This window comes from Gadus macrocephalus, chromosome 3 (assembly GCF_031168955.1).
Source record: "Gadus macrocephalus chromosome 3, ASM3116895v1".
NCBI lineage: Eukaryota > Metazoa > Chordata > Actinopteri > Gadiformes > Gadidae > Gadus > Gadus macrocephalus.
The window spans coordinates 23,677,925-23,700,952 of record NC_082384.1 but is presented as its reverse complement, the minus strand read 5'-3'; the positions used below and the strand labels follow the sequence as shown (position 1 = coordinate 23,700,952).

General features: G+C 46.9%; 4 protein-coding genes across 5 annotated transcripts; 1 reads left to right on the top strand and 3 right to left on the bottom strand.

The window, feature by feature from the left end:
- Window positions 1-47: 47 nt before the first annotated feature.
- On the bottom strand, window positions 48-3,138 carry LOC132454656 (THO complex subunit 4-like). Its single transcript, XM_060048160.1, has 6 exons — window positions 2,845-3,138; window positions 1,696-1,860; window positions 1,452-1,599; window positions 1,165-1,231; window positions 833-1,052; window positions 48-463 (listed from the first exon to the last, which is right to left on the bottom strand). Exons 1-6 carry the CDS (start codon window positions 3,058-3,060, stop codon window positions 449-451), a joined length of 831 nt encoding a protein of 276 aa, XP_059904143.1. The 5' UTR covers window positions 3,061-3,138; the 3' UTR covers window positions 48-448.
- Window positions 3,139-3,363: 225 nt separating this feature from the next.
- On the top strand, window positions 3,364-8,893 carry anapc11 (APC11 anaphase promoting complex subunit 11 homolog (yeast)). Its single transcript, XM_060048164.1, has 3 exons — window positions 3,364-3,524; window positions 3,682-3,801; window positions 4,049-8,893. Exons 2-3 carry the CDS (start codon window positions 3,693-3,695, stop codon window positions 4,192-4,194), a joined length of 255 nt encoding a protein of 84 aa, XP_059904147.1. The 5' UTR covers window positions 3,364-3,524; window positions 3,682-3,692; the 3' UTR covers window positions 4,195-8,893.
- ppp1r27b (protein phosphatase 1, regulatory subunit 27b) lies at window positions 5,248-7,065 on the bottom strand. The gene is made up of 3 exons (XM_060048163.1): window positions 6,867-7,065; window positions 6,516-6,666; window positions 5,248-5,923 (listed from the first exon to the last, which is right to left on the bottom strand). Exons 1-3 carry the CDS (start codon window positions 7,063-7,065, stop codon window positions 5,800-5,802), a joined length of 474 nt encoding a protein of 157 aa, XP_059904146.1. The 3' UTR covers window positions 5,248-5,799.
- Window positions 7,897-22,125, bottom strand: p4hb (prolyl 4-hydroxylase, beta polypeptide). 2 transcript variants are annotated; one of them, XM_060048155.1, is made up of 11 exons: window positions 21,808-22,124; window positions 20,055-20,261; window positions 18,666-18,799; window positions 18,051-18,188; window positions 16,441-16,545; window positions 16,151-16,276; window positions 15,463-15,663; window positions 14,875-14,995; window positions 12,938-13,119; window positions 10,726-10,851; window positions 7,897-9,636 (listed from the first exon to the last, which is right to left on the bottom strand). In XM_060048155.1, exons 1-11 carry the CDS (start codon window positions 21,944-21,946, stop codon window positions 9,574-9,576), a joined length of 1,542 nt encoding a protein of 513 aa, XP_059904138.1. In that variant the 5' UTR covers window positions 21,947-22,124; the 3' UTR covers window positions 7,897-9,573. The 2 variants fall into 2 exon arrangements, with proteins under 2 accessions (XP_059904138.1, XP_059904139.1); XM_060048156.1 differs by lacking the exons at window positions 7,897-9,636; window positions 10,726-10,851 and adding an exon at window positions 12,758-12,780 and having other exon boundaries at window positions 12,883-13,119; window positions 21,808-22,125.
- Window positions 22,126-23,028: the final 903 nt, after the last annotated feature.

Below are 23,028 nucleotides of genomic sequence, written 5' to 3'. Positions count from 1 at the left end.
AAGGCATGCTACATGAGAAGTATATAAAAAGAGACTCAAATGCGATGTAATAAAACAAAGAATTTTATACAGATCAAGGAATGTGCACAACAGCTAACTGTACAATGCCCCTCATAAAAAACTGACACGCACGATTCAATTTACATAAAACGGTATGCGTCGCTGTATTTCGTCGTCCGGCCCTTATTACAGAGTTGAAAAGCAGCACAGAGTTCATTACAGTCGTCTCTTCAAATAAAGAGCCTATGGGAAGATGGAGCAGGGGATAAAAATATAAAGATGAAGATCATACAACTAAACTACGAACAAGTTTTTAAATAGTACAAAAAGGAATAAGATCCAAAAACTAAAATGGCTTCGTAATATCAGGAGAATTTGGGTTCCATTTGATTTGACATTTTCCACTGAAGGGATCATGATCGCCCCATCTTCATGTTGTAAAGTCCATTCAACTTGTTTCCATCTGAAAGAAGAAGGTCAGGACCACCGTTAATAATGCATTTGAGAAGAAACCATTTCTTTAAACACAATTAGCCAGTCGACACATTATTTGAAACAATGGTACTGGGGCATTTGAAACCATGCCCCAGTCGATGGACTGAGACATTCAGCACATTCATATTTTTAAGAAACAGGTCAGTTGAGCGATTATATGAAACTATGTACTATGGCATACAGTAGTTTTAGTTTATTTGTTTCTAGTTTTTTGAGAAGGAGCAGCTTCAGCCTATTTGGCTAATATCCAGCTGTAGTCCTAGTCCCACTAGTCATATAGACTAGTGTATGCATGCATCATTAACACACCGTGGCGTGGCCTGCATCATGTCCATACCTTGGCATTGTAGGCGTCCAACTGTGCGTCGAGCTCCTCCGCCGACAGCTGCGGCCGGTTTCCACCGCCCCGCCCGCCCCCTCCACCACCACCACCGCCACCACGGCCGCGGCCACCTTTGAAACTTCCACGGCGACCACCTTGTCTGGGTTCCCTAGGTTCCCTCTCTTCATACTTGGCGGGCCGGCCGAGTCTCTCCTTGTCAAAACCGCCGCTTGGACTGTAGGAGGCAGGAGGGGAAAACGGATGAGAATTGCAAAATGGAGGGCTTTGTTATTTGGATATGAACTGTCCAGGCGGCACACAAAAACCCTGAAAGCACCATTAATCACCTTTGTGGGGATGACTTTCTTGTCGCTTCACGGTCTGAGGTAACTTGCTGGATTTTCATTGGGCGACCTAGAAAAGAAAAAAATGAAAAAAAACATGAACTACAATTGTAAGGAAAGCCACACAATTGAAAGGAAAGCCACACACGTACACAAAGGAACGAATGGGTGAGGGTTTATCATAGGAAGGAATACCTGATCACATCCTGATCCATTAACTTGTACTAATAAAACGAATCTAAATGTTTTGCCTGAATCCAAGAGAAGAAAAGCTGCGTGAAGAGCCTCACCATCGAGGGGCACGCCGTTGTACTGCTTCATGGCTTTAAGTGCATCGGCTGAAGTCTCAAAATGGACGTCTGCCGTTCCCTGACTGCGCCCGGAGCGGTCGTAGTGCACCGCCGCTTTCTTCAACGCTCCAAAGTCTGCGAAAAGCTCCTGAAACGCAACAACGCAACAAAAATCAGTGTCTGAGGTCCAGGCAAACGTTCACAAGCGAAGGCACAGAGGGCCGTTTTGAAGTGGGGCCTCTACCTTGATGTCTTTGTCGGACACGCCAAATTCAAGGTTTGACACCAGCAGTTTTCCGCTGTCTTCGCCCCCGCTCCTCGCTGTTCCTGTACTTCTCGATGTGCGGGAAGCTGAGGCGGAACCATCCTCGAACATGTCATGCTGCCATTTGTCGGGTAGTTCTCTGGGCTGGACAGAAAGAGGAAAACGTGGCTTAAGTTAGTAGATATTCAAGTAGTCATACATGATACATACTGGTGCAGCAAACTGAAGGTGAAAATAGATTTAATAAAAATGTTTAAATAAATGGATCATATCATCCGTTCGGTATATATATTATGCAAGCCTGCACAATAGCAACTAAAATAAAAGTAGAAATGCCGCATTTAGTTGTTGGTCAACATTACCCAAACAAAGTTGGAACAAAACTCAGAAGAACCCATCTCAGTTTTAAAAGCCAGGTTCCAGTTCTCTGGGGGGGGAGGGGGCCTTCTTCTGGCCTTCTTCACCAAATTTCTCTGTTAAAACATGTTTATGGATTGTCCGTACGTTGAAGCGGGACCAGGTTTGAACCAGTTCAGTGGTGAAAACCGAAAGGGACAAAAGGCCCATGCGCTCATTTAACGAATCGCCATTTTGTTTCCGAAATGTTGCGTAACAGCTCCCAATTTTAGCATTTTGTACGAAGTTCAACGAAAATAAAAGATACGTTTCGATGATTTTCAACACACGACAGCCCAGAAATCACGAAGAAAAAGTCAAGGAACTATCGACCCAGGGAACGAATTATCCAGCGGCATGTCCGCCTCGGGAAACTCGTTCCGGCGGCGTGTTGACAAAGAAAACGTGCACTCTGTGGGAGATCTTCTGTTGTCCATCCAAACAATTCAGCCAGACGTCGATACTTGAGGTAGCCTTGTATATTTAGGGGCGACCACCGAGGCACAGACGTTGGGGTCAAACAATACTCCCATAACATTTACGACTCCCGGGCCCGCTCGTTTTGAGAGCAACTCGTCGTGCCACAGCGGAGGGGCTCGCCACACTTCCACCCCCAACCCTTCTCCATTTTCAAACAAACCTAACAAACGTAATACGACCACGTTCCTCGACTAGCTGGCAATGCAACAGGTTAAATCAACTCCTAGGGCTTCTTTCTCATCGTTATCATACCCGTGTGTAGGGCGCCGGTCTGTTTTTGTCTCGGTTGAAGCTGCCTCGGCTCCGGGTAGGCCCCGATCCGCCTCGGCCTGAGTTAGTGCTGCGACCCGATCCTCTGCCTCCACCGCCGCCACGGCCTCGGCCCTCTCGACCGCCACCGCCACCTCCCTTCTTGTTCAGCTTGATGATTTCATCAAGGGACATGTCCATCTTGCTGTTGTCTGTCATGGTTCTAGACAAACTGTGGGGAAGCTAGGGGTTATGAAGGCGGGATCCGGTGACGGGGATAGAAACGGAAGTGTATTAAATAGGGCGCGGAATTGACGAAACAAACATGTGCGACTACTTCCGGTGTAAGCGTCCGTTGAAGTGAATAAAAAACAAAGTGAATGACGAACGGTGTAAAACAAGACGAATATGTGACAAAACGGTCGTTGTTTGATAAAAAGTGATTTTAACAATCTGAATCAGAGTTATTTCACTGAAGTATTTTCAGTTGTAACCGTCGGGTTCACTTCCCGGAGTCACCGCTAGGCGTCGGGCCAGACTCACCGGTTCACTGCCAGCGCTTGGTTCTTCTTCTACGGTTCTCCAAACTGCATGTTATGTTTCATTAAAAAAATAAAACAAAACGTCATGCAGGTTTGACTGTTAACAAAGATATCGGTTCTAACAGTGGTGGCCATTATAAGGTAATACATCTGACTACCTCATGGTAGATTCCAGTCACTTTCCGGATCATTGTGCTTCATGAGAGTGACGTTAGCAGTTTACATGGCTTAGCATGCTAGCTTGGGGAATATCTCAAGTTGTGTTTTTCTTCTGCTACCGTTCGCCTTTTCTTGTCAGCAAAACGGGAGATGAAGGTGAAAGTCAAGCAGTGGAACGGCGTGGCGTCCTGGTTGTGGGTGGCCAACGACGAGAACTGTGGGATCTGCAGGATGTCATTCAATGGATGCTGTCCAGACTGTAAGTGTACATTACTCCTTTTTAAATTTCACTCATATTGAATTGTTCAGCACATATCTAGCCGTTTTAAGGAGTAAGTTACCTTTGTGTCGATCTGCGTAACGTTAGATGAAATGCACATGTTTGTGTATTGTATGAATTGAACATTCGCAGTCTAAAACAGCCTATTGAATCGTATTATTGTCCATAAAGGCTCCACTATAGCGCTGTAAAATGTATATTAAATGCTGGTTCTAATATGTTGCAGGTAAGGTTCCTGGGGACGATTGTCCACTGGTCTGGGGCCAGTGCTCCCACTGTTTCCATATGCATTGCATCCTCAAATGGCTCAACTCTCAGCAGGTCCAACAACAGTGTCCAATGTGCCGGCAAGAATGGAAGTTTAAGGAATGATTGTGCCCAAGCATCACTGTGGCAGTGCCTTGCCGAGAACAGGATGCCTTCAGCTGAAGTGTGACACTTTTTCAAGTGAATTGTATAAAGAAATGTGTATGTTTTTATATCCCTGTGGTTTGCATTGGTCATGCCTTTGCGTCATGCTGGCCAATTTAATTGGTTATTAAATACTTTATTTTCTATGAAATGCTTGTGCCATGATTTACATGATTACATAAGGGGTTTGTCTCACACTAGCTACAGTATTTAGCAGCCAGGTTTTCCAATGGGCCTTACAGGGACTGTTCAAATTAAGGAGCAGGTAGGGGGGAAAGGCATCCGGCTCAAGGCTCCTAACCGGTGGTCCGTGACATTCCAGGCCAGCCCTTGAGTTATCCTGATTCACAATTCGATTTTGACGTTTTCATTAACCTAAACTGGAAATTATGACTCCCCTATAAACAACGTATATTTATAATGTAACATTTATAAACTGCAGACTTTGAGAATGGTTTGGAAATAATGTTACTTAAATTCAATACGATAAAATACTAAACCAACTATTAATAGTGAGCACTGCAGTAAAACAAACATCTGCAAGTGCTATTAAATAATCTGTAAAATTCAATGATGGTGGACTTAATATCTCAGATTAAATATATCTACTGTAGTAAACTCACTTAGCTGAAGTCCACCCAAGTCCTATGAAGTAAAATGAGTTGGTTAGGCTGCCAACAAATTCAATGCAGTTCGGAACATGGTGTCCTCTGCAAATGAAAGAATCCTGACTCCAGGTGGAGCTGTTGGGGTGTAAAGTGATGTGCCGGGTAGACGTCTAGTATACTGGGGACCACGGCTCCTTGCCTCCATAGGTGTCTTGGTCCTGGAGGATATGAAGAAGTCAGGTCTCCATGGTCATCACCAGTCTTACTGACGGTGGGTCAGATTGTCTGGGTGCAACTCTCCCATAAGTTAGTACTTGAACAATTTGAGTCGTTTTTTGTTGTATATTTACAGTTATGAAGTTGCTTAATAAATGGTGTATTTTAAGTAGAAGATAATCATACAGTATTCACTTGTTTTCAGGCAACTTTATTAAAAAAAGTTTTAAAAAAATTCACTAAACAAAGCTTTGTGAATAAGAACAGCTATACATCGCCCTTTACCAAGAGCACTCTGCAGATTTTGAGGATTAGGATACTTATTCATTACATCGAAACCAGGAACATGCTTTGCTGTAATAGGACCTTGCATTCCATTCCTCTGCTAGCCTTAGTATTCAAAAGGTGTCGTGTCATTACACGCAGTCCAGCTAAAAGGGGCTTCTCCTGTTTCAAACGTTAAAAATCGGTCAAATAGACGGAACTAGATGGACCTGGTAATGGTTGATGTTTGTACCAGCAAAAGTTCCCACCACTTAACAAGGTTCCAAGTCATGCTGGTCTTATTTTCATACGATGACATCGCTGAATCTGCGCCCATCAGGGCTGAAGGCCTGAAGCAGCAGGCATGAAGGCACTCCGGGCCCCACCACCTCTGTCTATTGAAGCAGGGCTGTCAACAGAACATAGAAGCAGTCTTCTCTTGATTCGAGGACTTGGGTGTACATATGAAAGCAGGGGTTTAGTCCCCCGCTACCAACCCAAACAGCTCCAGCAACTCCTTGTTTGCTGCGTCGATAAGGTCCGCCGGTTTCTCTCCACTTTCGTTCAGAATCTCCCGGTCAGCACCCAGCGAGAGGAGATACCTAGAAGGGAACAGGAGCGACGTCACTAAGCAAAAGAGGACGGTGAGATCGGGTTCTACACGCCGCAGCGACGACGGTTGTCTAGGTTTGTGACACGGCCTACTTTAAACCCCAGGGCAGGTCAACAGAATGTAAGAATGCAGCTGATATTTCAGCTTCGCTCACCTCTGGCGTAAGAGGCTGTACCAACCAATGGTGTGTCCCCTTCCCATGCATTCACCATATACGTGCCTTCTCAAGGGACACACATGCCAGTATGGGCCTCAATCTCACACTAACAGGTTCCTTGACAACACAGGCAATACAAGTAATATCTCTGTCAGTGTTTTTGAATTCCTTTGGCCTGCCTTTCTCTTTTTCTTTTTCTTGTGCATAATTGGAGAAAACGAGGGTCGGCTTAGCTCAGGAGGTAGAGCAGTTGCCTTGTAACCGAAAGGTTGCTAGTTCGTTCCCCAGCTCCTCCTAGCTGAGTGTTGCCTGGTCGCCTTGCATGGTTGACTCTGCCGTCGGTGTGTCAATGTATGTATTAACCGATGTGAGTCGCTCCGGATAAAAGTGTATCTGCTAAATGCCATAATTGTAAAATGCTTACCGGGCGATTTCAGGGAAGCCGTCGCTGCAGGCCATGTGGAGCGGGGTCCAACCCTCCTCGTCCCTGTGATGAAGGTCTGCCCCGTGCTTCATCAGGAGCATCACACAGTCCAGGTTACCGGACAGCACCGCCTCATGGATGGCGGCCATGCCTAGGAATGGGTAAAAATGGGAACTAAGTCCGTTGACCCGCTTAATACCAAAAGCCATTTAAAAAGTTTGGTGATTATTCTCGCTTATCAGCAGAAAGGCTCAATTGATTAAAATGTATTTGTTACAAATGTAAAGACAGGGTAATGTATGCATTTTTTAGGATAATTATTATATTTTAACAGCTGCATTTGGGCCCTACCAGAGTGGTAGATGGTGTCCAGGCTGACCCTCCTGCCTCGGATGAAGGGGCCGATTCTCTCCAGCTCCCCGTGCCTCACACAGTCCTGGAACACCACGTCGTTGGGGAAGTGCACATTGCGGGGGGCGGATTTGAGGGACTCCTCCGCCGGGCTGGTCTTTGGTACCGCACACTCCTTGGAACAATTCTTAATCCCCATGGTTTGAGATAAAGACGGGCGTTGGTGGTACTTCCTCGTCGGGAGGTCCTTTGTGCCCGGCGGAAGTATCCTTGCCGTTTTTGTAGTCAGCTTTGTATCCTATTGAATGAACTGCAGAAGCCTTTTTTTCTGCTTTTCCCTCCTGATATCCAACTCCTTTAGTTCTGTTGCTGGTCAGTGTGCGCTCTGTACATCCACTGAAGCCGTCTGAAGACCAAGGTCGTTGTCTAGACCCCTATATACCGTTTCTGAGCTATTTTTAAACCCTGGCATGCCACTGATTGAGTGTCTGGGGTTGAAAGAGGAGCGGGCCCTTTTATTGGCCCTTCTGACTGAACCCGACTCAGATCAAATCTGGATTCATGACAACACAAAACCCACATGGCAACTCCCACCCCCAGATGTTGTCCATGCCAGAGCGCACGTAGCCATGTGAGCAACAACCACATGTTGCCTTTAGTCATGTCCCATCTCCGAGAAATATGACTAATCACAAATGTTGGAAATGGTTTAATTTAGCTTTGCCCCCGCATTGGATACTAATATGACCAACTTAAATTGTTTACAAAATTGCCATTTTAGGTATATCGAAAGTATTGCACCGTGACCTGGAACACTGAATTAGGGTTCTGAAAAATGGTTTCATGATGTCCTTGGTTTCCTGCATTTTCACATTTAACGTAAAATAAATGAAGGAAGTTTGTTGCACCATAAGTTCAAGGTGAACTTTTAAAATATGCTTACTTTTTTCTTGATTTACGCAATTTTATGATATTTTCCTTTCAATGGGAGAAAAAAAAAAGTAGATCAACTAAAGCCTCAAGACACGGGTAAGTTCAACTTTTTTTATTTGGCCACCATTTTCAATTTTCCACATAAACTGAACAAGTTGGAATGCTTTGTCAAACTTATCCCCACCCCTGTATAGCGGTTCAAAAACCCACCACCCTACTCCACTCAGCCCATCCCACACTGACAAACAGAAAATAAGACAAACAGAAAACATTCATAATAAGCCTGGCCGACCAGAAAAGACATTACAAGAGTCGTCATTCAAGTCATCTCATGGATACACATGACCGCAAGGCAGGCTTCATACCACACACGCACACACGCACACGCACACGCACACGCACACGCACACGCACTCAGACACACACAGTCACACGCCTCAGTAGAGAATGGGGTGTTAGAGTCAAGAGGGATGGGTTTGGTTCAGTAAGGGTGTGGGTCGGGGCTGTTCAACTGTTCCCTGGCCAGAGGCTGCCCCCGTGGACGCCCCCCCCCTCAGACCGGCCTAACCCCCCCCCCCCCCCCCCCCCCCCCCCCCCCACCGGCCGCGGCCCTCCTAAAGCAGAGACCCTTTCAGTAACCGTAATGAATCTCTGACTGGCGGTAACTCAGTGCCACCTAACCCGGGCTGCTTAGGGGTTGGGCCTCCACCCCGGTGAGGTTCTGGTCCTCAAGGGCTTCTGTACCCCTCAGGTCAGGCCAGCCCTGCCGCCCAGCGGGGCCAATCGGGGCTCCTCTGGGCCCGTTGGCCACAAAGCAATCAATGATGAGCCAAAAAAAAATACAAATTTAAGAAAATATAATTAAATAAAAATATGTTGTTGTTGCCCCACCCCTCTTCCCCCTCCCTCCCCTTCTGAGCTAAGCCTTGCTCCCCGCTTTAAAAAGGTAGCCGTGCTGAAATCATTAAAACAAACCAAATAATAATAAAAAAAAAAAGCACGTTGAAGGAATGGATGAAAACAAAACCCTCCCAGGCCAGGACTACAGGGGCCCAGTATTGCTTTCGAGGGGAATCGTTGTGCTAAACGGTTTGCTTTCATCGTAGTGATCGCTTTACAAATAAAAAGGTTTACACGTACAAAAAGGAGGGGGCCTCAACCCCACCCCCCCCAGAGACAAGTCTGGGTCTCCAGAGACGAGTCTTCTGGAGACCCATTCCACAAACCCCGGTCCTCGTCTATACCAGAGGCGAGAGAACATTGGCAGCCCCTCCCATGCTTAAAATGGACTGATGACGGGTGATGGCGGCGTCTTTCAGAGGGATGAGGAAACGGAGGGACAGAAAGTGACACTAAACCCTCTGCAGTTGGAACAAAATGCCAGTTTTTCTCTTTACATTTGATTCAAAATATACACGGCAAACTGCTAACATATAACTCGGTACAGAAGACATCGAGGTCTCGGGGGGGGCCCACCGTAGCAGGACTGGACCATCCCGTCCAGTAGTTAGGGGTGGAGGTGGTGGTGGTGGTGGTGGTTGTGGGTGTGGGTGGGGGCGGGGGGGGTTGAGCACAGGCCCTCCCACGCAGCTGGTGAACAGATGCGAGGGCTGGCGAGGGGGAAGTTTGAAGGGGGGGGGGGCAAGTGTTTTAGAGTTCCCGGGACGGGGGACGGGGACGGGGAGTCCCACGGGGAGGTGAGGTTGGTGGTGTTGATCGGGCGGAGGGGTAAGGGGGGGGGGGGCACAGGACTCGTCTCTCCTCAGGCCACCGCTTAAAACTCGTCGTGGTCGTGACCGCCCTCGCCGTCTGAGTCCTCCTCCTGCTCGCCTTCCTCCTAGAAAAGGCGGCAAAATACAAACGTCGGTTGAAAAACAATTCTTACGTTTCTTTTGGGGGGGGGGGGGGGGGTTTCGAACGTACGCCCTACAAATACACCCGCGTGCTGCGAACCTTAAGTAGGTGGAGCCATTAAGCCACAACCCCTTCTGACAGCTGTGATAAACGTATGTAGCGTTAAGCCGTTAATGAAGAACCAATTCTGCACCACCATCATAACATGACATAACGAGACAACACGCTCCATCATGGCCACCTGTCACTCACGTCTGCATGGCCTGAGCAACGAGGACACTGAACCGAGGACTGACAGACAGACAGACAGACAGACAGGTGCGGGTCTAGGTCGTAGTCATGTTTATTACAAAGCTAGTGAGAAGGCGGGGCTGTGCCTCTACCCTAAAGTCCCCCAGTCTGTGGAGATGGCTCACACTCACACAACCAGCAACAGCTGCAGTAGTGCAGCTGTTGCTGGCTGTGTGAGTGTGCCGGTCCCCAATTAGACCTCTGGGAAGGAGCCTGAGGGGCGGGCTGGTGTTGGGAATTGTGAGAAGTAATGGTGGGCGAGCGTAAAGCTAGGAGACTTCACCCTGCGCGAGAGTATGCTTTCGGCTAAGCCACCACGAGACGAAGACCCTCCAATTAAAAACAATAAAATGATCTTGGTTTTTTTCCAGCAAGGAGGGAACAAACTATTGTTTGGTCCATGTCAAGCGCTGCAGCTGCATTCTTTGGAGGGTTCGTCCTAACCCTCGCGAACCGGGCGTCGGCAGCTTGAACCTCGTGACAGGGCCGTCTCCGGTTTGGCCTCGAGATACAAGCGGGGAACCGGTGGTACCGGGCGGCCAGGCTCTGAGCGACACTCAAGTCAGCCAATCAGCTAACCCCAGTGGGCGGCGTAGACGTTTACGATGGGGCCGTCGAGTTCGGGACACTTGTACGACGGCTTTATTACCATGATACAATTTCTGATGTTTTGGAATTGACTACTATGACTACTATGACTACTATGACTACTATGACCATCTGTGCCGGTCAGCCAGCACCGATGGCCAACTCCAAACATAGACGCTGGAGATTCACTTACATCCAAATCCAAGTCCCCCTCCTCCTCCTCCTCTCCCTCTCCCGCGGGTGCACCGCCATCCTTGCCTCCGCTCTCCAAGAACTTGGTGAAGCCCTCCATCGTCCGCTCCCCGTTGTAGTCGATCACCTGTGTGGGGGGGGGGGGGGGGGGGGGGGGGGGGGGGGAGGACGCGTCGAACATGGGTCAGACTCCACAAACGGCACGCTAATCACTCAAACGGGGTCATTCTTTTTTTTTTTTTATATAGAGGAGATCAAGAGAATCTCTGGCAGACAGGGAGGTTCATCGTATTCTGTTACTTGGGGTGATTCTGTTGTGCAGTTGAATGATTCAAATCGGAGACCTCGAGTGTAAGCGAATCCCCCGTTCTGACTCGCCCACTGCACCGCTTTAGCATGGGGCTAGAGGGTCGTTCCCGTTGGTGTTTGGCAGATCTGTTTATGGCAAACAAGACTGTTGACGGGCCTTAGGCCGGCGTTGGGGCAACGTTCTATAGTTGGTTGTTTCGGGCAGTGTGGGGGCATCTTTCTATTTCTGGTCGCATTGGAGTGCATTTCCAGGTAAAGTGTAATACAATAAGTGAAACTTAAAGCTATAATACACGTTTATGAATCGGCCACGGGATGGGAACTTAAAGCAGGTGTATCCAACACACCACAACCCTTCTAAATATAGCTATAAAGTGTTAAGCCTTTGTACTACAAATCGTTAAATATGAGCGTTGCAGTGAGAGAACTGCCCTGTGGACGTTCACAAACTGGTTGCCGTTGCCGTTGAAAAACCAAGGATGGTACACTCGTTTTTTTCTGAATGACACCATTCATTTCATCAACAGCGACAAAACGGCATAGGTGACCACCATGTTGAAGATCATAGAATACGTTCATTTTTGGGTCCACTCGCCCTTCGATTGCATTCAATGGTCCTCAGCAGACCGGATCCCCAAACAGTGGGTCTGCAAGTCCCATCCGTGGACTGCAGAGTCACCAGATTCAGGCCTGGCCCTCACCCAGTTCCCTCTGCATGTCTGAGGCCGTGTGGCCCGCTCCACCCCCACACTCAGGGTCCAGTGTTAACAAGGCAAGGCAAGGCGACTTTATTTATATAGCACTTTTCATACACAAGGCAGACTCAAAGTGCCTCACATATAAACATTTTCATACAATAAAATAAAATAATAGGTAAGTAAAAGAAAAACATATGCAAAAAAATAGAAGTTAAGGCATTTTAGTATTAAAATAGAAAATAAAGGCAAAGTTAAAATAAGCACTGCAGCGAGACGGAAGGAAAGGGCCGACGGGAGACTGTGACGCGGGGGGTACCGAATGAACGGCCCTATGAGAGGGATGACACCGCTCGGGCATCTCGACGTACAGAGTTACACCACGAGGCCGGCGGGGAGCTCAGCTGTTAACACGCGTTAGGGGTCGCCCCTGAAGGGGTTCCGCTTAAGGACTAGAGCTGACCCCCTCATAGTCCACTAATTAACGACAGAGCTCCTAGCAGGCCGAGGTTTGCAGTAGTAAGGTAGTCGTGTTTTGGCGGTTCTGATAAATGTGTGCTTTCATTGTTGTGATCGTCTTCCCAGTTCCATTGTGGTTGAAACTAGGATAGGTCAGCTCGCCATGGTTTACCGGCTGGCCTGGATGGGAGCCTACCCTTTGTTCGACCGGTTTAACAATGTTTACCGCTAGACGGGAACGAGGTCGGAACTGAAAGTGAAACTTACAGCGATATAATGATGCTGTGAGGTTGTGTATACTATTTAAGGTTGAAAGATGTTGGCTACTCAACAGATGTTCACGCTCCGAATTACAGTGCTCTGGAGAGGGGAACTAAAGACGCGATTATCAGGGTGTCTAGCAGTATATCTTTCGAAACGCTGCCCACTCCGCTCGGAACAGCCTCCAGAAAGACTTAAAATTGTCAGAATGGATTTCATTTGATGCCTCTGGCTCATTATTGAAGGACCTGGAATATTCAAGTTTTGGAAATTGTCCCCGTGTCCAATTCCTCAACTATGAAAACTCCAAAATGTATATTTTTTTTAATTGTGTGAAAATTGTGCGTTTTTTTCTATCCCAATGGATAGAACATAAAACTCAGTTTAGCCATGTATCCCGCTAGATCTGCAGCAGCAGTATAGTGTCCCAACAGGGCAGCAGAGAGTGAAGGCAGAGGCCCGTCCCCACGGTGGGGTGGAAGCACTGACCTTGCGCTCGTCTCCCGCAGGGAAGTACTTGAGTGTGGGGAAGCTGTGCACTTTGACGCTCTCGATCTCGTTGGCCGTGGAGTCCATCTTGGCGATGATGGTGTCGGAGCCCTCTGGGTACTTCTCTCCCAGTTGGTCCCAGATGGGGGCCAGCTGTTTGCAGTGTCCGCACCATGGCGCGTCTGAAGACCCAGGGAGGAGAAAGAGAGTCAATCCAAAGCCGCACGTATCCAACACAATCAACACGGCCACGCCCAAGGTACCATGACATGGAAAATGTTGTAATGACGCGAGAACAATGAAAATGCTGTAATTGTACATGGAAAACGGGTTTAACGGGAGAACAAAATCAAACCATGCTACGAGTTAATTGACGTTTACAATGCTTTTACGTTTAAGAATTTCATCCCAAGAAAAGGGCAGTAAACCCAGTTAGGCAAAATCACTCAAATCTTTAATTCGATATCGAGCGATGCAACAATGCAACAGGAGAGAATTCAAAAATTCAAATGAGATGCCATATCATGCCCCTTGCTGCCGATGGCCGCATGCACACCCCTGGCACATGCCCTCTGCCTAACACCCACCTTATCCTTTATGCCCCGTTTACACCATCCCGCTAATGGCCGCTAATGGCCGATGGACCACCGATGTGGAAGTCGGGGTGATTCGGGTGACATCGGGCTAAAAATGTATGATCGGGTCAATTTATCGGGGTAGCATTTACACATACCCGATGTTATAACGATAACATAACGATGTATGCCAGGGAAGACACCCGAAGTGCGTTTGGCGTCATTTGACGTCATTTCGAATGACGCCAAACACGTCAAATGACGCGTTTGGCGTCATTTGGCGTCATTTCGGGAGAAGGCAAAGGGGAGACTGGTTTAGACTGATATTTATTTATATATTTATTTATATTACAATAGCGATTTTATAATAATAGAACGCCGGTTCTAAATGGGCGAAGTACCCTGTAATTATAAAAGTAGGACATCCATCCATCACCCCCTATTTATACCCAAGTGGCAGATTGAGGGTCTTCCTTAACACAATCTGGTCACTCACAATCGTTATTTGTCTTGGGTTCTCGAGGGTCTTTCGTGTGTTGAGGTTGCCGATATAAAGACGATAAAACACGATAAAGCGCGGAAGATTAACGAATATAGCCGATGTGCCCAGGAAAATTCCCGAACGATTTGCGATGTCTTACGTTATACTCCCGTTCTATTCCCGATTATAGCCGATTAGCCCATAGCAACACCTGGTAACCGATTCTACCCCGATAGACCCAAAATTAACAAACATGTTCGTTCTTTGCCGATGTTGCCCGATCATTGAGCGTTTCTTCCCGTTGTCTAACGATGTTCCCGGGAAGAGTAACGGTGTTTCCCGATGCAACCACGCTATTTGCCGATGTTATAACGATAGCTGCTGATTTAGCCATCGGGCACCATCGGGGCCCACTATCGGGTAGGTGTAAACAGGGCATTAGCTGGCTGTATATCATGGCCAATAAGGGGGGGAGGACTAAGAGTTCCCCCCCCTTATTGGCCAGGCTATACAGCCAGCCCCCGCCATGCCAGTCTGACGGTAAGCACTAAACAGCTGTATAAAAAGGCTTTTAATAGTTCTTTAAATATAGAAAATATACAAGTATAGCACTGACAACACAGGCAAACCTTTGTTTTGCAGTGTCGCATTACATATTTGTGTGTGGGTGTTGTTGGAGACGGGTCTATGAGGTACCGGTTGCATAATCAAGGCTAAGATTTCCCCGCTACGGTCCACCTTATAACCTGTGATCAACCCGAGTGCTCCAGGAACTACTGGTCTGTCATAGGCTAGACTATTTTTATCTATCCATCCATCTATCTATATCGGCTGCCTATTTAAACATTAACAAAGACTCATTAAATTGCACCACTACTTACAGAACTCCACGAAGACGTTCTTGGTGGGGTCGAAGACGACCTCCTCAAAGTTCTTGCCCACCAGCACGCTGACGGGGGTTTTGTTCCAGTCTTCGGGGATGTCCTGGCTCATGAGGTGGGGCTGGGGGGGCGGGGGGGGGGGGGGGGGAGAGAGAGAGCGGTACAGAACCGTTAGTACAAGAACCATTATCAATTACTATACAATACGTTTGAGTCGCCCGTCTCCCGGGAATAGGACGTCTTGCATCGATAAATGGATACTTTTTTCATCCCCTTGGGAGATATTCAGGTATCCAGTAGCTCACAAAGTCAACAGATGGTACAATTGACAAACAAAATCAAGACAGACAGTAAAAGTCAACCAAATAAGCAAATAAAACGTGAGCAATATTGCACATAATTGAAATCAGTGCCAGTGGTAGATGTAAATAAATAAAATATTACGTCTTATGGGAAGAACTACACCTTTCCTTCGACTTACGCCCAGAGAACACCACAGGGAGGTCTGGCCAGTGGCGTTCAGAGATCTACAAGCAAGGCGGACGGACGGGGACGGGGACGGTGGGCGGAGGGGGAACGCGGTCTCACCCGGAGCTTTCCCTCGGTGAAGCGCGTGCAGAAGGCGGTGATGCTCTCGGCGTTGATGAGCTCGCTGTCGGGCTTGAACTTGGTCATCTCGTCCTCCAGGGTGATGAGGCGGATGGCCGGGCACTCCTCCTTCTTCAGCCCGAAGAACTCCAGGATGCGCTGGTTGTCCTCCACCTCGCTGTCGATGAAGATGAACAGGATCTGGGGGGGAAGAGAGAGAGAGAGCCGGGAGGTGGGTCTTAGTTTTGTTTTGTACACTGCTCGCTGCGCTTTGGGTGGGGGGGGCGTGTTCACCGGGTTTAGGGTCATAGGTCATGTGTGACTGCCTTCACCCGTTGTTTTTTTGGAGTTGAAGGAGAGAGCGAGACCGAGATTAAGCTTGGGAGTGATTCATTCTGTCGACCTCACCTGCGCACGACAATCAAAGATTCGGTCACTAGTAACAGTTTGCATTCTAACGTGTCCATGAAGAGACAGAGTCAACCGAACACGGAAAAGCAGTGTTCAAAGAATTATTTTTGGAAGAAGAAGAATTTTCATTGACCGCTCCCACTATAAAACAGCAAAGATGGTGGAGCAGAGACTTGAGCGAGAACTGGAATCAAAAAAAAGTCTAGACCAATAGCCCAGCAATGAGAAGAGGCATGGTGTTCCGATGCAAATGTAATGTAATTGTAAGGCTCATTACCTTGCCCTTGAAGCCCTCTGCGGCCTTCTTGAACTCGGTCATTTTGTCCTCGAAGTCAGCAGCCGTCTTGGGCACAAACATCAGGATGTGGGACTTGATTTCTCCTCCGAAGATTTTGGGGGCGGTCTGCAACAAAGAAACAAAACAAACCTTAATTCAACACTTCACCTGGAAACAGACAGAAGGCTGGACCCATCTTTAATCCTAAATGGACTCAACGAAAGACTTCTTTTTTTTAAGAAGTGTTTATTTTTTTGCAGTTCAATTCCAGGGCTGGACCAAACCGTTACCTGCTCGGTGAACTCGATGACCAGGGGCAGCTGGTTGGTCTTGATGAAGGCCAGGATGTTCTCCTTGGTCATCTCTCCGTCGAAGGTGTTGCGGCCCTCGTCGAACTGGAGAAACACAGTGGGACACTTTAGGTTAGAAACCGAAATTATGAAATGATACATTAAAGTTAGGGTTGGTCGTTTGGAGGAGCCCGCCTCCAAATTAGACCTAGGTTATTTAAGTAAACTAGGTTTTTTATTAATTCAACCTAAGAAATATCAGTCCACTCCCCCAAATCTCAGTTTTAGCAATATGTCTGCCTAGCCTTGTTGAAGACTAGGGGCATTCGCAATGAGAGCAGAGTGTGCACAGGTAGCCAGACATGCGTAGACTGACATGTAAGCCATCATTTCATTCAGGCCGAATGGAATGATTGGACAAGCTTATTACGGGGTCTGTAAGCGCCACAGATCAGATTTTCTCCTATTTTTGTAAGAGCATTTGATTAATTGGTTGCTCTTGGGATGTAGGAAGAGTACTGCAATAAATACAAAAAAATATTAATCAAAAATAAACAACTTTAATCCAGCTTTAAGCTTGTGTCAATTATGTCAGCAGTTTCCAGAACCCGACATAGAATTACCGAAAAGCTAAACACTAAGTGGTCACTAGGTAACTGGGATGAATAATTGTATCCTTGGTCAAGAATAGCGCTGGCAAGGCCATCACTAGACCTGGCTGGAACAAATGCAAATTAACAGACAGGCCTTGGTCCTTAACATAAACCCTGGGTGGTTTATATAAAACACATTACAGGAAAGTCAAATAAGATTGACTTTTAATGGGGTATTTGTGATGACGGGTCTAGATTGACTCATCAGACCCTTAATACAGAACCTCTGCGACCTACTCACTAAACATAAATTAGGGGAAGGCCATTTTTCTTCTGCCATCGTGGGTGAGCCTGATGCAAGGCAAAAACAAATTATACAAGCAGTACATCATCGGTTAACTATTTCCTGGCCAGGAGACACCAACATTGAGTAGAGATCTATAAACAACATTGTAATTCATAACTAAAATGGCCAAACATGTTGACACTTGTGAAAGTGCAATTAATCATGTTACCGTCAAGTCAATACACAAGTGGCAGAGCCCACCAGAGAGAAGGGGCTGCTCAGATTAGCACCAGTGGGATGTAGTGGTCACCGATACGAGGTCAACAGGATCGCATGACCAGCCTTGACAACAAGTCCAAAAGCCATAAAACAAAATGCCGTCTACAGAGGAAGACCTTACGTCAAGATATTAAAAGCCATGCTTCTTGTTTGACCGGTGGATCATTTGACTGAATCACGTCGTTGGTAATCAATGTGGGGAATGCGATTCACAGTCAACCAGGAAAGGAACTGCATTTCCTTTTAAGGGAGAGCCCGCTGCTTCAGATAGGGAAGGCGTTTTATGAGGTGTCAAAGAGCCTCTTGGGTTTGAGGTATGCAATGGACAAGTGGATGTCAAAATTGTATACATTATAATACATAAAAATGAATACTGGTAATTCTTTGGTCTGTAGATAAACATTGTTTGATCTACAATTGGTATAACGCAGACATTTTCTTTAATGACCTACCTTCTTGAAGAGAACAATCCCGTCCTTGGACACCTCGAACTTGGAGAAGATGGCTTCATCAGAGGTCACAGCGAAGGGGATTTCATCAATGGACTCTGCAGCCCGCTCAAAGGCCTTGGCGTCCTCAGACTCAGCATCCTACAACGCAGAGGCAGCTGATAAACACAATGCTGCTTCTCAAAGAATACATTTATTTTTCACTTTAAGGACAGAACATCTAATTCATGCAGGCAGCCATCAAAACATCGCAAAAGCTTTCAGAAAATTTGCATTTAAACTGAACAAAGCACAAATGATCAATTGTCTGCATTCATACAGCGCTTTTCTAACCAGTGGCCACTCAAAGCGAGTCAAAATATTGCCGAACATTCACCCTTTCACGCACACACCGACGGCTTCGTCAACCCTGCAAGGCAACAGCCAGCTCGTCGGGAGCAGTCAGGGGCGAGGTGACTTGCTCAGGGACACCTCGACACTCGGCTAAGAGGAGCCGGGGATCGAACAAGCAACCTTCCGGTTACCAGCCAATCCGCTCTACCCCCTGAGCCACATTCCGCTCCTAACCCTACCTGTTTACACAACCGGTAGAGTGAAAGCAACTCTGAGGGGGCTTACCTTGAAGAAGCCGATGATGGCGACCTCGTTGTTGGCGATCATGGCCTCGGCCTCTGTGACCTCGGTCAGGGAGGTCACGGCTGGACCTGTGCGCTTCTTCAGCCAGTTGACGATGTCGTCGGCCTGCCTGCCCGCTGCACGCCAACAAAGTCATGCGACATGGAGAGACCAACACAAAATAAAGTCAGTCATCGGAAACAGTTGGATACAGATTATAGCAAACTTATAATGGAAGAAAAAAAAAAAAAAAAAAGTGAGCACCTAAACGAATAACCCAGGGAGAATAAATCAAAGCAAATGTAGGTATACAAACTAAAGTTTTATTGCAGAAGGGGCGAGCCCCAAATGGGCTTTGGAGGCAAAACAACAAATCGCACTACAGATAAAAATAAACAAATTAACGTGTGACTGTAATGGAGCCATGACGGTTTGACACAGAGCTGCTCCCAAAAATAAAAAACGAACCACATGGTGGCCACTCGTCTAGGGGGTGGGCCAACTCAGCAAAACGTGTAGAAAGTGCTAGAGGCGGGCCTGGAGTCAGGGAAGTCCTCCACAGCCCAGCGTTCCCAGAGTATTCCCCTCCCGCCCCTTAAACCACAATCCCTGAGCCATGCGGGCGAGTGGAGAGGCGACGACGTGAGGAACTGCACATCTCATCGTAGGGCAAGCCCCGCGCATGGGGGGGGGGAGGGGGGAGGGGCTCTAGCTGCATTCCTGACTGGCGGGGCTCCTCCAGGGATTGGCCGACACATGCATCACTCTTTTGCGTGAGCTACAAGACCATAATAAAATAAATCGCATCTGAGAATAAACCTGCAGAGGTGTCCCTAGTCACGCTTTGCAGTGCTTGTCCCACATAAGCATAAACTGGGAGATATCCAAATCACATCTGATCGCAGAGATGACAGTCACGGCTGTCCTGAGAGTAGCTCACCCGTTCACTTGGACACTGCATAGCTTCCCCCCCGCAACCCTGCAACCCCCCTTTACGCACTTAATATGTTCTACGTCCTCGCTCTTAATGTACGCACTTATTGTATGTTGTACGTCCTGTCACTTAATGTACGCACTTATTGTACGTTGTAGGTCCAGGCACTGAATATACACACTTATTGTATGCTGTACGTCCTTTCACAATTTTTTATTTAGCATCGTGTAGCATCTTATCCTAGCTATCTTTGTTGTGTACGGTGGATGGGTTAAGCTAGCGATTGTTAGTGCTGGCCACTCGGTTCTATGAACATCCTTACTGTACCGACAGTTATATATATTGTTGTTCTGCTTTCTTCTGACAAATGTACTCATTGGAAGTCGCTTTGGATAAAAGCGTCTGCTAAATGCTCTAAATGTACCTGATATAATTCAAGGGTTGGGGTGAGGGCCTACCTGAGTACTCCTTGGGCGCCTCCTTGTCCCCGCCCTTGAAGAACTTGATGGTGGGGTACCCCCGCACGCCGTACTCCTGGGCGAGCTCCGTCTCCTCCGTGGCGTCCACCTTCCCCAGGCGGATGGCCGAGCCCTCGGCCTTCAGCATGCCGGCGGCCTTGGCGTACTCCGGCACCAGGGCCTTGCAGTGGCCGCACCATGGGGCGTCTGGGGGGACGGGGGACAAGAGGAGTCAGTCACAGAGGACGAGAGAAAGGGCCGCTTCAGCACCGGGCACGATGAAGGGCGTCATGGCATCGTTAGGACCGACGTCGAGGTCTAGAGGGTGATCTCAATTTAAACGTGGAAGAACAGGATAAATGCATTTATGTTTTATTTATTCAAAGTTGTTTTTGTTTTAATTACGGTATAATAGTTCTACTTTATTTTAGTACCAGCCGTATAATAGATTAAATGTTTTTCTTATAAAGAGGTAGTATGTCTTTCCAGCTCAGAAATTACTATCACCCTGACAACTATATTTCCAAATATAGAAAATGCATTAACATTCTCCTTCATATAGGCCTAATCGAAAGTGATTCAAAATGCAACACAATGAATGGTAATGCTCTGATGAAGCGAAATAATGCACCCTGCATACTTATTCAGTGAAACGACACTAAGAGCCACGTCAAGTCAAAACACAATGTTTTTCACACACATGAACAGGAATTTCTGTACACGGTATTTTAGGGCCTACATGCCCGGGAGAACTTCAAATTGTTTGCAACACGTCAGCAACTAAACCTGCTTGAAATGCAATCAACATGGGAAGTTTTGCAAAGTACACGTCATCCTAGTTCGCAACCACCCCACCCCCTTCCCCGAGGGCCCGCCCGCCTGTGCAACACAGAGTCGGATCCAAAGTGCACCCCTCCCCTAAAGTTCAAATGGTCAGTATCGGCGCAAGGCCTGGAAGAGCTGGTCAACAGTGACACTACACTGTCGTGCTATGGATCGGGCCTCCCGCAAACGCGCATTCCATGAGTGAAAGCTGTACACAGACGCTAGAGTTAAAGTGCCGTTCTAACTGAGATCGACAGTAAACCGTTAACATAATTTTTATATTGAGACAACGTCACAGTTAAGAAGCATTGAACACTCGACACTTCACGTCGTGGAAAAAAATACAAGTGGCAGCGCTCACACACTCTGAATCGCAACAAAACACACTGCCTGTACCAGTCAGCAGTGAAACGAAACTCCCCAATGGAATAATGTCGTATTAACATTCGCGCAAAACCCTCCAAGCATTACGGATGGTGAACCGATAGCCTGTTTGGTTTTGCGTTCTCGCAATAATGTGCAAAGAGTTCAATTTTATGCACAACGAAGCGACACATGAAAAGACTCAAATATGAGCAGCTTCACAGGCCGTAAAAAGCATCGCCTCCAGCGGGGAGCTGCGCCTATGTGAAGGCTACCGCTAGCCGGCTATGCTGAACCACCGAGGGTCCTACCCGCCGTGTTCCGGGAAGATCAGCTGTTAGCTTGGAGGATCAGCCCCTACATCTCAACATATTGTGCCCAAAACATCCAGAGGCAACTTTGTGGCTCAATGAACAACGCGTCACTCGGCGTTGCGACGGCTGCAACTTGTCACACTCCAAGTTCTCAGCACCCACTAACCCATTTACGCACGTTCAGCCAAGCAGTAGATCCATCGACTAAGCACTGGGTAAACAATGAATGTATATGTATATGCATCACTTACAGAATTCAACGAGGATGTTGGGGTGCGCTTGCAATGCCTCCTCGAAGTTACTTTTCTTTAGCACCAGGACGTCATCTTCCTCGGGGACTTCGGATCTGACGGCCACAGCCAGGGCGCACAGTAGAAAAAGCTTGAACATAGTTGCTGGCGAGAAGCTATAGTAGGAAAAAATGAACAAAAGACAGCGAGTGCTTGGACTTGGAATTCCACTTGGTCGGTGTTTTCCCCTTCTTTTAGTTACAAGTGAAGCTAGTGTCTTGAGTCTGCCGCTACTAACGTGGCATTACGCGCATGAACCGGAGGGGTCAGCTGTGGTGCGCATGCGCATTTATCAGGTCGCAAGCTGTTCGTGTTGAAATGTGACTGGATCGCGGCGAAGTGTACCTGGAAGTGAATCAGTGACGCTCTCTTCTTTTGTTTTTCCTTCATATCCATGGCGGATTTTATCCAGGATTGAGCTGGGTCTTGCAAAAGATAATAATTTGACAAAAAAACGTACTTTGATACGACATCAACGAAATTTATTATTTAATATGTGCAATAATTGGGATTGGCTTTCCTTCCAAGGAAAGTGGGATCACGCAGAGCATAGATTTATAGATTAAAATAAAGCAAAAAAATTAAAAGGTACGCCTTTGATTTACATCAAATCTTGTAAAATATGATATAATAAGAATCTCTGGCAAGAGTAAATGGGACCAACATCTTTAAAGAATATCGGAACATGTTGTACTGGAACGAATGAATGAATCTAAATGAATAAATTATTACAACCTGGTTAAGAAAAGCCCATGCAGGACTCAATCACACTCTACGTACGTATAGGTATACATTTTGCATACATATTTTCTTCTTGTTAAATTATAATTTTTATAATTCAATACATTTATCTATTTATTTTTTTGAGGTTGATGTCCATATGATGGTCCAAACCAATGATCAGTTGGAGTTGGTGGTCATGAACCGAGAGAAAATAATAAAATACCAAGAAAGGGAAGAAGAAAAGGAGAACTTGGGCATCAACGCAACAAATGGCAGTTTCAATAAAGGGCAATGTCATGCATGACATTGGAGTAAATGGTACTATTTATCACACCCAGTGTATACTTATGTATATACTGCCTTACCAACACAACCTTCTTCCAACTGACCTTTAAGGAGAGGAGAGGAATGTTTAAATTAGCCATAGAGCCAATTATCAGTTCTCTTGACATTAAAACA